The sequence below is a fragment of the Solea solea genome, chromosome 16 (assembly GCF_958295425.1).
Source record: "Solea solea chromosome 16, fSolSol10.1, whole genome shotgun sequence".
Lineage (NCBI taxonomy): Eukaryota > Metazoa > Chordata > Actinopteri > Pleuronectiformes > Soleidae > Solea > Solea solea.
In genome coordinates, this window is record NC_081149.1 from 17,215,201 (window position 1) to 17,229,428 (window position 14,228).

The window sequence follows — 14,228 nt, forward strand, 5'->3', positions numbered from 1 at the left end:
GAAGCACACTTAATGATGTTCTGGTTTAGTGCTTTCTAGTTCGTCTCGAGTATGGACATGAGAGACAATTTATTCTTGTAAAGACACTACATCGATTTTCATTCATTTGGACAGCCTAAATAAAGCATTATACCTAACAATACTAACCTTAACCAAACTGCTATTCAAATCCAGGAAAGATAAACTCAAAAATAAGGTTGTGCCAGAATAAAGAGGTTACAAATACAAGTGCACACACACACACACATTCTAGCCCCTTACCCTAACCTTACCTAATCATGCTTAACCCTAAACCCTTACCGTAACCTATAAAAACATGTTGTAAAAGTTGTGTGGACCAGCCAAAATGTCCTCACAAAGATAGATTTGTTTGACAATTGGTCCACACAGCCTATTTAAGACATGCAAGCACGCACACGCACACACACACACACACACACACACTTACAGTAATCTACTCAAAGATGTCCTACATAAATGAGTAATTGCATTCCGCCTGATGAAGTGCCACAGCACCCTCTTCAGCCCCGAAGAAGAACTGCAAGACTGCAGCAAATGAATCCACTGTGAACAAGTGGTTCATTCTTGGATCTTATCTACTCTTATCTGTCTGCTGCTGATACAACCTGCTAGTTGATCTGAGATCACTGAGAGTCTGTCACTCCATCACTTTTCAATAAACATGTCAGCAACATTGACCCCCCCCCCCCCATACACACACAAACACACACACCAGACATGATAAGATATATGCTGCGTGATAAGGTTTATGTCCACAATGAATGATTTCAAAACTTTTCCCACCATTAAAGTGACCCCTGAACAATTCATCACACACACCTTTTTGATTGACTCTCTCAATGCTTTTTTTGTGTCTTGATCTTTTCCTGTCTCTTCATTTCTTCCCTGACATCTCCCTCTTCCACTATCTAGCATAGCAACCGCAGTGGCTCGCTCAACAGGGCACATCATTCTGTCAAAACTGACAAAGATAACGATCACAGTAGGTAGAGTGGGGGGGGGGGCAGCGAGGGGCTGCACCACACCCACACCACTGTGATATGTAGCGGGTGTAGTATTGGGGCTTTATGGCTGACAAACCGTTGGCAAGGTTGGCTCTGGGCTGCAGCATTTTTAATGATGTGACTCACTCAGACATGGTGCAGCAGACTGAGCATGCAAGAGGGTTAGAAGCTGCGTGGCGTCACAGTGATGTGTCAGAGGGCAGAGGCAGAAGAGAAGGAGGGGGAGGAAAGATACATTTTACAGAAAAGGACATTTTAACTTTTTACTGTGTTCAGGCAAAACAAATCTGAAAAGAGAAACCGTGAACAAGGAATACAGGAGCTTAGGTTTAGACTCTTATGTATATGTGAATCAGCATTTTATCTTATTCTTCTTTTGGCTTCTCCCTTCAGGGGTCGCCACAGCGGATCATCTATGAATAAGCCTTTTATATTAAAGGATTACTGGCTCCTCAGCAGTCAGTAGACCATGCAACACATGCTTTCATAAGCATACCAGCATATTCACAACACTTGCACTCAGTGTTTAGAAAAATGTACTGTATGAAGTTATAGATGTTTTATGTAGTTGAGATCTTCTTAGAGGCAGAAGGTGGGTCCATCCATTAATTAAAATTTCATTTATTGATCATTTTGCACCAAGGTTCTGCCAAAACATATGCCTTGTGCACTTTGAATAAGGACTCATTTTTTTATTTGATTGAAGCAATATGATTATTTTGTATTTGACATTACTATTATTAATATTTAAAAAAACGATTCCCGTTTGATATAGGGATTTTATTTGCATGGTTTACCGATGCTCCATATATATGCCATCAAACATATGCCAAAATGCAGCTGGTCATAAATAACTAGGTAGTTTACACCTTTTTGTTTTCCTTTTTTATGATATTTCGTTTAAGGTTTGAACGTTTTAATTTCATAATATAAAATAACGTTTAAAATAAAGTATAAAGTAAAGTTCATTTTATTTTATTTTCATTCTCTTTTTTTTGGATCCAGGGGAAAAACTAATGACTGGAGTGGAAAGAAACCCACGTCATTTGTCTACGTCACCCATTCCCCATGCGGAGGGATATTTTCCACTGCGATGTGTAGTTCCGGGATGTGGAACTACTTCTCGGGCAGGAATTGGGGGAAAACATAAGAGCGTAAGGATACAGCGGAGCTAAGCGCCGCTAGCAGCAGGTGCACGTTAACGCAGGGAAGTCACAGATATGGGAGGAAAAGCTGCCCTAACATATGCTGTTTAATAGTTTAAACGACAGAAGACACGTCGTCCGACACAAACCACAACCGTGAGCTTCCAGGAGAATAATGTCCCGGTAAGTCACGGCAGTAGGCCATCACATTCTGCTGTTTGTAAGTATTAGCTAAAAGCTAAAGATATTAAAGCACGTATGGCTAACAGCTCATGGTGATTAATCACGGATGCGTTTAGCTCATTAGTGTGCTGCACGTTTTATTTTGTGCCATTTGTAAATACACGTAGATGCAGGCGTACAAATGGAAGCCATAATTATCTCTGGTTTGTGTTGTCTCTGGCCTCTGACGTCAGCTGGGGTTTGATGAAGCGTTAATTTGGCAGCATATTCCACAGTAGTGACAGCATGTACACACACAGTCAGACACAGGTGCAATGATGAATTGCTTCAGCATAACATCACCTTTCATTTCATTCATATATATATATATATATATCTATATCTATCTATATATCTAGATCTATATATATATATATATATATGTATATATACACACACACACACACACACAGACACACAGTGCTTAACAAATGTATTAGACCACCACCAAAGGCCACAGCTGCCCTAAATTAACAGCATTGATAATTATCAAAATAATAATTTATGTTTCTGTAATAGTTAATATACCAGTATGTAGAAGCTCTTTAACCGTAATGATATTTTTAATGCTAAATTATAATTATTGTATATATTAATGAAATTTAATAATTCATTTCTGACTTCTTGGAGAAGCCCAGTGAGCCAAATTGGGGTACACAAGGGTGAATTCAGTTTATTTGCCAAATAAACAACAATGACATTTTAGTTTAGTACGTTTTTGAAAGATTTCTAAAATATTTACGTTTACTCGTTTTTATGATAAGTGGTCTAATAAATTAGTTATTTACTGTATATGTTTAGAGCATGTGTGTAATTTTAAGTCTTATAGCTTGTTGTGATGTGCCACAAACCAGATTGAGTAAGAGCTGTAAGCTGTTTAAAACCCCTTTTGACCTGCAAACCATGTGTGTGTGCATAACTTTTGTGTTTAGAGGCTTTTTTCCATCATATTATCATTTCCTTGTTCTTAAGGAGGGGACATTGCAGATCAGTACAGTGGTATGTATTGTGTGCAAGTGAGAGAGTGCCAAGACTAAGTTGACAGAGCAGGAGTCTTCTATGATGTACAGTACATGAATGTCTAGGTGGGCATGTTTTCAATTTTCAATTCAATGTGTTTTTGTGCTTCATACAGGTTAAGTCCTTCAGGCAAATTTGTGATAGTGACTTGAGAGCAGGATGTTACTCTTTGCTTTTGCAGTCGGGTGTTAACCAGTCTGTGCAAACACACGTGAGCACAGCCACACCTCAACAAAGGACAATATTTTCTTTTTTTTTTCTTTTTCTCGGCTAACTCTTCTTCAAAGCCACTATCATTTGGTTTCTTGACCAATAGCCCAACAGCTATTAGCTTTTCCCTGCAGACATGTTACATTACATACAAACATTAGTAATTAATCTACAGTTGCTGCGTCGTGGGCTAATCTCTATTAGGGTATGATACATTTGGATTTTATACATTTGTATGGGTTGAAATCTCTACAATAGTTTCTCAACTTTCAATACTTGTAATTGCATTTGGCCATTTGGGGGATGTTGTATACTCATTAGCAAAACTTTTGTATAACATTATACCTATATTGTTTATATTGGTAACAATGGGACTTGTATAGGCCAACATCACACAGTTTGCCTTGATGGGCTTTACAGTCCGTACTGCAGGTGACACCCTTCATCCACATTGAGTGAGGAAAAACTCTTGTACAGGGGTAGAGAGAACGTGGTTAATAAGTTATTGTCATGATAAAGTGTGAGTGCTGATAAGCCGGTGAGGGGGCGAGTGGGACAGAGTTTTGGTTGAGACAAACCGCACTCACGGTTTTAGTACAACTGTGTTGGCATCAGTGGCATAAAAGCAACACTGATCTGGGGGGGTTCTGTTGGTTTTCTTGGCAGGTGATTATACTGTTAGTGGAGAGCAGTCGCTCCAACATCCCATCCCAGCTTCCCCCTTAGCTTCACACATTTCTGTCCTGAAATGACTTGGCCACCCTCCAGACTTCAAATTGATTTATCATCTCTCCCAAAGTCCTAAATCCCTCTTCAAATGCTGCAAGCCTGCTGCTGGAATGAATCATTTTGGCAGAGTGTTAGTATGCTGGGGAGCCTCTTTTGCAGATTATGCTGTTTATGCTGTTACGTCTGTCTGTGTGTGTTTGAGTGTCGATTGTCAGCTTTAAAGTAACACAATGTAGGATTTGCTCTCGGGTTTCCTCCTACAGTTCGTAAACAGGATAGTTTGTTACAACTGTCATTAAATATATGTCGCAGTAGCATGTGCATTTGTTGACAAGCCAATGATACCGGTGAACTCTGACGCAGTAATTCTAATGTACAAACAACCATGTCTTTATACCAGATACAGTAGTCTTTGTTATAGCATTTTATACAAATATGATTACATTGTAAATTTTTTCAAGATATTAGGAATGAAAACTACTCACCCTCACAAAAAAGCTTTAGTTCGTGTAGCTTTTGTTTTCAACTTAGCTTATATAATCTATTGCTTATTGTATACACATCGTTTGAATCAATTGATTTGTTAACAAAGGGGACAAGAGGAAGAAATTACTTCACTAACATGGCCTGAACACACAGCAAGCTCAAATATACTAGACATGCATAATAAGCAAACTATTTACATTTACTAGTCTAACAGTAATAGGACCAGTTAGCCCTTGGTTGGGTAGCAAACAGCAGCAAGTGAAAGCTGGACCAATATTAGTTTGTTTTTTTTCAGCCTCTTATTCTGTCACTCTACATTACACTGGTACATTGGTTTTTGTGCTGCCTCTGCCGTGACATCCACTCAATGAATAGTTCCACCTGTATTTCATGAAGTAGAGTGTTGTAGTTTTTTTGTTAAACAGACCTGAAACCAGATGTTACAGCATGCCAATTCAGGCAATGCAGACTTGTTTAGGCTTTGACAGAGGTGCCCTTCACCCTGTTAGTTCATGTACTATCAAAAAATCTTTGAAGTCATTATTTGAAGGTTTGAATGCTACATTGTTGCTTTAATTCCTCAAAATATGTCCCCCTGTCACTGTTATTACACTTACTGTGCATTTAATCTATTAATCTGTTTCACATGTAGCACTGACAATTTGGAAACAATTACTCGATTTATCGATTAATAATTAATTTCTAAATTATTTTGTCAATGATCAATCTATTTGAGTGTTTTTTGAAGAATTAAAACATTTTTCAGCTTCTTAAATGTGAATATTTTTTCTAGTTTGAGAAACACAGATCAACATGTTCTGACATTTTATGCACCAAACAATTAACATTATTAATTGAGAAAATAATCGACAGATTAATCGATTTATAAAAAAAAATTGTCAGTTGCAGCCCAACTGATAACATTCCTTTGGTGTTTACTTTTGATGGGGAGCAACCTTGAGAAGTTGCATGAATCTTTATTGGTGTTCATCCATTAGTGTATGTTGTAATGTGAATGTGATGTCATGGTGTTAGTGGGGTCCAAATTTGCTTCTCATACTCCATGGCTTGGTTGATGTAGGATCTTTGGTTTCGAATAAAAAAAAACAATAAAGGAATTTACATATTTGTGGTGCTAAGGACACTTTTGGATAGCAACATAGTTTGTTTTGGGAATTTTGGATTTGCTCTTCCAGCTGTGGCTTCAATATTTAATGTATGTTTAATGTATAAAGGCAACATGTATTCATAACTGATCAATTCTGTAATCTGAATATTTAATAATTTAATTTTACAGTTGGTGTTGGCTGTTTTTTTCCCACAGTGAGGAGAGATGATGTTGGTTCCCTCAACATTTTCTTTTTTATGTTAGCAAAATGTTTAATTAACATTCTGATGAATTACTTGGTATTTCCTTAATTGTTTAGACTTAGACTCTTAAATTCTGCCATTCGGTTTGACCTACATTTTAAACTAATTTTTCAGTACAATAGTAGACAATAGGGTAGATTTTATCTATAAAATAGATACACAATTTCAAGTTGGTGCGTGTATTCCTGATGCTATGAAGACAAATAACTCAATGTGATTATCTAATTATAAACCAGCTGGTACAACATAATGCATCTACTGACTGATGGCCAAGTCAATTATACAGCCTTCATAGATTTTGTGTGTGTAGCCCTTGCATGTTAGTCACATTCAAGAGATTACTGTGTGTTAAAATTCTATTAATGATTTTAGTAATGATGCTTTTAATCAAACTAGACAAAGATTCCCAGTCCTCAAGGCAAAAGTCAATCACCAGATGAAACATGTGAATAGTGAATATAGTCTTTAATATAAATCGCTAAGATTTCTGACATTTTATCTCACAAAATAGGGAGGTCGGATGTACCAACTAAGACGAGAGCAACGTTCTCAGCCCATGATTGTTAGACTGTTCTTTTGTTTCTTCATTGTTAAGGTACTTGCATTGTGTGTTTTTAAGAGCTGCAGTAGTGTTTACACTGACATGTGGGACATCTGGGATTTTGTGTCAACCACTAACCTTTTCTCTTCTTCTGTTTGTCCTTTTCACAGAGCCCATACCATCTGCTGACCATGTCTCTGGAGTGACTGTTCGCTGCATATAGGAGCTACTCACTCACCACCACCACACCACCACCACCATACATTCTCTACCAACAAAATGTCAGGTAAAGATCTGTTGGATATTTTAACAATATAGTAGCTCAGCTAGAAGAAGAGGACCTTTTTTTAATTCATTTTGAAAAGTTGCTTTCCAAATGCACACCAGATGTATCTAATTTTTCATCTAACCAGCTTTATTATTGTCATATTATCATATTTAACTTGACATTTTGAATTTATCTCTGTTGTAGGGACCTACACCCCTGCCCCTGGTGGGCCGTTCTCTGCTCTCACTCCAAGCATGTGGCCTCAAGACATTTTGGCCAAGTACCTTCAAGTGAGCGTGACAACTTATGTTGTTTATGTGTCAAAAACATTTTTGTCATGTTTATAACTGGAAATTGGTTATGTTGTAATGGGTGATGTAACCCTCTACTCACAGACGAGACTATTAATGAGACAAATGGACTGTTACAGGTGCACAAATGCACCATTCATTTACACACCCATGATTTTATACATCTGAAAGCAATACAAACAATATGAGATGATAAATAATGATCATATGAAACATTTCAAATTATAATAACTATGTGGTAAAATACAGACAAACAGAAACCTCAGCAGCTTTCCCCTCATGTGACTCTTTGACATCGGGTGTCTTTTACTAACTGGCATTTTACAGTGCTTATAAAAGTTGCTGCTATCTGTGGAAGCTGTATTTCACAGTCACCTCTACTTTGAAAGGTGTGACCGAATCAAATGCATGTTATTTGTATGTCTCCACAGAAAGGTTCATCGGAGCAGCTCGAAGTGCAGTACGATGAGTTTGGGTTCAGAGTGGACACTGATGGTAATTTATGTTGACTTCCTGTCTTCATTCTGTTTTTTCACAGTTGTGAAATTCCTGAATACTGTCAAGAAATAAATGGAAATCATATGTGGCTATGTTTTGTATGCTAATTGAGTGCAAATAACTTTAAAGTTAAGGCTGCCACTAACTGAGATGCTCTTTGATTTAGTTCCTGCTGATCCAATAAGACAATAACAGTACACACCATATCTAAATGTTTCTCTTCTCAATCAGACGATGGGGAGCCCAGGTCCTGGCTGAGGACCGAAGGTTCACCCCAGCGTGAAGATCCTCAGCAGCGATTACGCTGGCAAGCCCATTTGGAGTTCACCCACAACCACACGGTGGGTGACCTGACCTGGGATCTCATCGACCCTGTCCTTTCACGCTCTGAGCGCCTACGGACCTTGGTGCTAGGGGGCATACCTCACAGCATGAGGCCTCAGGTAAGCACCTAAGTGTTTTTACATTTACATATTTTGGTTATTTCCAAGGCGTTCAGAGTGTTTAAAGATGTTCTGTTTGCTAGCTTTGGATGCGACTGTCTGGAGCACTGCAGAAGAAAAGGACCTCTGAGATCTCTTACAGAGAAATCATTAAGAACAGCTCCAATGAGGACTCCACCACAGCGAAACAGGTAAAACCCACTGTGGCACAATACCTATTAAAGATAAGACCACCACATTTTTATTGCGCATTGAAAATAAAGTATGATGCAATTGTTCCTTGTTAACTCCTCAGATAGAGAAGGATCTGTTACGGACTATGCCGACCAATGCATGTTTCAATACTATGACCAGTGTTGGAGTTCCAAGGCTGAGACGAGTGCTCAGAGGACTAGCCTGGCTCTATCCAGACATTGGGTACTGTCAGGGCACTGGGATGGTGAGAATATCTTGTGTACATACATTTTTGCACTTATTGCCTTTGTTCTTTTTCCATCTTTACTACTTTTCCCTTATTGACTCTCATACATACTTCTTGATTGCCCCAGGTGGTATCCTGCCTGCTGCTCTTTCTTGAGGAGGAGGATGCACTGTGGATGATGTGTGCCTTGATTGAAGACCTCCTTCCTCCATCCTACTTCTCCATAACTCTGCTGGGCGTCCAAACTGACCAGCGGGTTCTCCGCCAGCTCATTGTACAGTATCTGCCAGCCCTGGACCGCCTTCTGCAGGACCATGACATAGGTAAGGACTGCAATTAGGAACGATGCAAGGAAACATTAATTGTCATACATCGTGTAACCGTACCTCCTCCGTACACACCCAGAGCTGTCGCTGATCACACTCCATTGGTTCCTGACATCATTTGCCAGTGTGGTGGACATCCGTCTGCTTCTCAGGATCTGGGATCTTCTCTTCTACCAGGGCTCGTTGGTGCTCTTCCAGGTCACACTGGGCATGCTCAAGATCAAGGTATTTGCACAACACTACTCCCTGATGAAAATCCCATTTAATTAATGGTGTGATGCTTGTATGTTAATTTATTGTTTCAGTCACTCATTTATTCTCTTGGATAGAAGATAATAACAATTGCCGTTCCCATTGTTAAATGTAAAACTATGTTTTCTACTATTATAGCTAGAAATCACACCACCCCTACTAATGTAGTCCTACTATTGACAAAAATTCCTGTGACATTTACTCCCAAACTCCAGGAGGAGGAGCTTGTAGCATCAGAGAACTCGGCTTCCATTTTTAATACTCTGTCGGACTTGCCAAGCCAGCTGAGAGATGGCCCCGCGGTTCTCGGGGAAGCAATGAGGCTAGCTGGTACCCTGTCTCAGGAAACTCTGGAAGCCCACAGACACAAGCACCAAGCCTATATCCTAAATGAACAGGCTCAGCTCAACAATGGGAACAACACAACACTCAACACAAATCTCAATAAGGTCAGTTTAAGTCTTTGCAAAAGTTACGGGAAACATGGACATTTTGTCAAACTCTAAACAGTTGTGTCAAGCTTATGGTTTAAACCTCTTGTGACTAGACAGATAAGGAGTTGTGTGTGTGTCAGTTTCTTTCAATAAAAGTTAGTTAAAACAAGCCATGTGTTTTGTGTTTGTTTTTTTTGTAAATCAGGTGGTGAGAAGACAGTCCCTGCGCAGGAAGTCCACACTGAGCTCCCTGCTGTTTGGGGAGGATGAGGCAGAGGCTCTTAAATCGAAGAACATTAAGCAGACAGAGCTGGTGGCTGCACTGCGAGAGGCCATTACCCGCACTGCAGAGCACTTTCACTGTTTTGACCCACGTCATTCCAGTGCTGTGAGTTGACTCTAAGCAAAAGTTTTTTTTTTTTTTTTTTCTTCAGAATTTTGACAGGACTTCTCCCACCTCTTTTCTTCAGGAGCTGACTCCTGACTACTCCATGGAAAGCCACCAGCGGGACCATGAAAACTTCCTCGTTGTGTCGCGCAACAGGCGGAGAAGGGCGAAGGCTTTGTTGGACTTTGAGCGACACGATGATGATGAACTGGGCTTCAGAAAGAATGACATCATCACTGTGAGCTACGACTTGCACAGAGATGCACACAGTGTCACAAAGTGTCATTTTTATTTGACTGTATTTTAATCTCTCTCCATCAGATCATCTCACAGAAGGATGAACATTGTTGGGTTGGAGAGCTCAATGGCCTCAGAGGTTTGTTTGTTTCTCTAATATTTCAAAGCCCATTGTCAATGTCTGAATGTTTAATTTCATCATTTCATATAAATTTGCCCATAACAGGCTGGTTTCCTGCAAAGTTTGTTGAGATCCTAGACGAAAGAAGCAAAGAGGTGAGGAGGCACTTGATTTTCAGCTTTGACTGTATTTTGCTTCCGGCCATTTGATATTTTTCATCTTTATGATAGTTTTTTATCTTTGTGTCCTCATGCTCCCTGAAAATTAACTTAAGTGCTCTAATCAGTAACTTGTGCTCTTATCTATCCCCAGTATTCATCAGCAGGTGATGACTCTGTGACGGAAGCAGTGACAGACTTGGCCAGGGGCACTCTGTGTCCGGCCCTAAAAGCCATCTTTCAGCATGGACTGAAGAAGCCGTCTATACTGGGAGGGCCCTGTCACCCTTGGTTATTCTTAGAGGAGGTAAGAGAGCTTCTTTTGTAAATTCACACCATACTTTTTATGTTCTTTAAAGTTCAGTGTTTTATTTGTTTGTGTTCTCGTTTTTTTTATTATAAATAAAGACATTGTTTTCAGAGAGACAATATAATATATAATATAATATAAGAGGGAAAATAAATTAAAAATGAAGTGTGCCAGGACTACTTTAAAAAGTATGTGTGTTTCAATCTCGGGGGTTAAATTATGAAACAGCTTGAATCACTGTAAAAGAATATAAAAAAAATACAACATTTGAAACAAGTGTAAGGATGAAGAAGAGCAGTTTAACCCAGGATGGTAATGGAAATGGTCATGTTCAAAGCCAGATGTATTCTTGTGTTGTATGGAGAATATTAAGAACATTGTATAAAATACTGTAAATGTGTAAATATTTGGTGATGAGATAAAATAGTTGTAAATGTAATTTGAATGGATCCACCCGAGTAGTAATGGGGTAGGTAGGTACATTTTAAAATTATACTTCTGCCTACTCTTTTTCAAACACGTGACGAGATATAAATGTGTTGTCATTGTAAATGTTGCACATGTGTTTGAAATAAAAACGATCTTTCTTCTCAGGCGGCCAGTCGAGAGGTAGAGAGGGACTTCAACTCCGTCTACTCAAGACTGGTGCTATGCAAAACTTACAGGTAGAGCACTGACACTCACTGCTCTGTCAAAATGTGGATTCTGTAATCTATTAAAAATCATATGAACATGAACTGAGTCTACAGGCACAGTGTAATGATGTGATTTGACTCTGGTAAATTAGCTTTTAAAGGTCCAGTGTGTAACATTTGAGATTTGTCTCTTGAGCTTGTATAATTGTTTGGCTTTTCCCCAGCTGTAGAAAAAGCTTTTATATGCACTCTCGCCTTGTATTAATGAGGCTGCCATCTTGTGCCGCCATGTGCAACAGTCTGAATGAGCAAACCAGCCATGATTGTGCATTTTTAAAGCAAGAGCTCACTACACAAAGTAGAAGCCTCTGTACTTCTCTGATACCCTTGCCACAGGAAGAGATGGAGTGGAAGAATCCTCCATTTCATTAGAAGATGTCTCTAATTCTCATGCACTGGGCCTTTTAAGAAATTTGCTTTCATTAGTGGATTATGGAAAATGTACATTCTTCAGTCCAATATTGATAAGTACCAACACGAATGTCTTTGGCTTTAACCAGATTAGATGAAGATGGGAAAGTACTAACACCAGAGGAGCTGCTGTACAGAGTGAGTCATCAGTGTGTCAAAAACCATCATGGTTTCCTATATCTTAATGTATAGATGCTGTATGTCTACATTACAAATATGGAATATGTGTCTACTGAGATTTAGTGTATGAGCGCCCTCTGTCTGCTCTTCCAGGCAGTGCAGTCGGTCAACATGAGCCACGACTCGGCACACGCTCAGATGGACGTCAAGTTTAGGTCTCTCGTCTGTGTCGGTCTCAAGTGAGTTTTACAAACGCACAATGCAGACTCACAGTGTACAAATCCTCAAGTAGTGATACACATGTGGTGTGTTTGGTTCTCAACACGTGTGTTCCTTCAGTGAGCAGGTGCTGCACTTATGGCTGGAGGTGTTATGTTCCAGCATGGCTGCTGTAGAGAAATGGTATCACCCCTGGTCTTTCCTTCGCAGTCCTGGATGGGTACAGATCAAGTGTGAGCTCAGGTAAATCTGCAGTCGCTCGCTCTCTCACGCTCTCTCTCTTACCTTGGCTGTTTTGGATTTGAAGCATTCTCAGTTGTTGAATTTAAAGAACATAAATGGGAAGCTGATTGAAATCTGTTGCTGTATCCTCAGGGTGCTGTCAAGGTTTGCCTTCAGTCTCTCTCAAGATTGTGAGCTACCCAACAAGAAAGAGGTGAGTAAACCAGTATTAACAGAGAGAACATAAGCAATCTGGTTAAATTATTGATATTCAGTACACAAAAACGTCAGGACTTACTGTTTATGAAATCTGCCATTCTGAACACATAAGTTCTGAATGTGCTGGTTCAGCATCACCTTAAGATTACCATCTCTCTAGTTTTTGTAATTCTTACTATTTTGCTTACTTCAGTGATTGTGATTGTTCTATCTTAGTGTAGATATACAGGAAAATAAACATCAGTGAACTACTATATATGTTGAATATTTAAATCACCTCTGGCAAAACTCCAGGCACACGACTGGCAATTTGAGGTCCAATATAAGCAGACCTGTGTGGTGTTATTTAGATTTTATCTTTAGCTAAAAGATTTCCTCATCCCTCTTCCAGGAGAAGGAGCAGAGACCATTGAAGGAGGGAGTGCAGGACATGTTGGTCAAACATCACCTCTTCAGCTGGGACATTGATGGCTAGACATGCAGCAAAACTGTCTGAATCCAATCCATGTCCTGTGTGTCTGTGTCTGTTTGATTTCTCTTCCTGTTTGTTACAGACTGTCAATCTTTAATTATGGTCTACGTGACTACTTCACAGACTCTGTCACGTCACCCTTCAGTGTTGGTCAGTGACGTTCGCCCTGTAGTGAAGACTGAAAACTCCCGCTTCAGCGCTGAGGTTGCCTGGTTCGTATGAGCTGAAGCTCACGTATGCATCAAGGTGCATAATTAGGTTTTATTTGGACCCGGAATAGGACGTTTCATTTATAGTCTTGAATTATCTAAAGCTGTGTAAGTGAAACACTCTTCTAATACAGAATAGTCTGTACTCACTGGACTGAAATGCTGAGGTGTTTCTGTGCTTGCACTGTATTAACCAAGCGTGTTTTCCACACGAGTGACATATATACAGTCTATTCTCTTTCATTGGTCGCGTGTGTACCTTCAATGCAGCATCAGGTGATCACACTGTGCCAGTGGTCCCCAAAATTCCACATCACCTTTAAATTTCCCAAAGCGGAGACCACAACAGAACATTCCTGAACATGGACCTGTATAGTTACGTATTTGTTGGTGGAATGCTACTTACCTCAGTGTCATATATGTCCTAATATATATTTCCTGAAATACTAATGTTGCACACACCAAGTAAAGCCTTTTCAAATTGTGATACGAAGACTAAGGGTATGTGTGCTACCAAAACAGTGACAGCACACAGTCTTAACACTTGTATGACATATTGTAAATGAAGCAGAGACTTTTTTGTGTTACAAAATCTACAGTAAATAAATGTTACATATATTGTATGTTTGTGTGTGTGTGTGTACGTGGATATATTTTTTTGTTTGGTTTTGTGTATGAACACATCTGCTTGTGACTTAGGACTTAAAATCAAAACTGATGACAAATGAGTTGTAATGCAAGCGGG

The 14,228-nt window shown here is 39.4% G+C and overlaps 1 protein-coding gene across 2 annotated transcripts; it reads left to right on the top strand.

Moving 5' to 3' along the window:
- The first annotated feature begins 2,166 nt into the window (after positions 1–2,166).
- Positions 2,167–14,106, top strand: sgsm3 (small G protein signaling modulator 3). Of its 2 annotated transcripts, none has more exons than XM_058653138.1 (21): positions 2,167–2,353; positions 6,920–7,035; positions 7,222–7,307; positions 7,760–7,823; positions 8,058–8,269; positions 8,353–8,460; positions 8,565–8,708; positions 8,818–9,013; positions 9,096–9,241; positions 9,484–9,717; positions 9,908–10,090; positions 10,173–10,328; positions 10,412–10,466; positions 10,554–10,603; positions 10,761–10,913; positions 11,511–11,581; positions 12,112–12,160; positions 12,296–12,381; positions 12,482–12,604; positions 12,737–12,797; positions 13,194–14,106. In XM_058653138.1, the coding sequence occupies exons 2-21, from the start codon at positions 7,029–7,031 to the stop codon at positions 13,275–13,277; spliced, it is 2,268 nt and encodes a 755-aa protein (XP_058509121.1). In that variant the 5' UTR covers positions 2,167–2,353; positions 6,920–7,028; the 3' UTR covers positions 13,278–14,106. The 2 variants fall into 2 exon arrangements, with proteins under 2 accessions (XP_058509121.1, XP_058509122.1); XM_058653139.1 differs by lacking the exon at positions 2,167–2,353 and adding an exon at positions 3,808–3,827.
- The last annotated feature ends 122 nt before the right edge of the window (positions 14,107–14,228 follow it).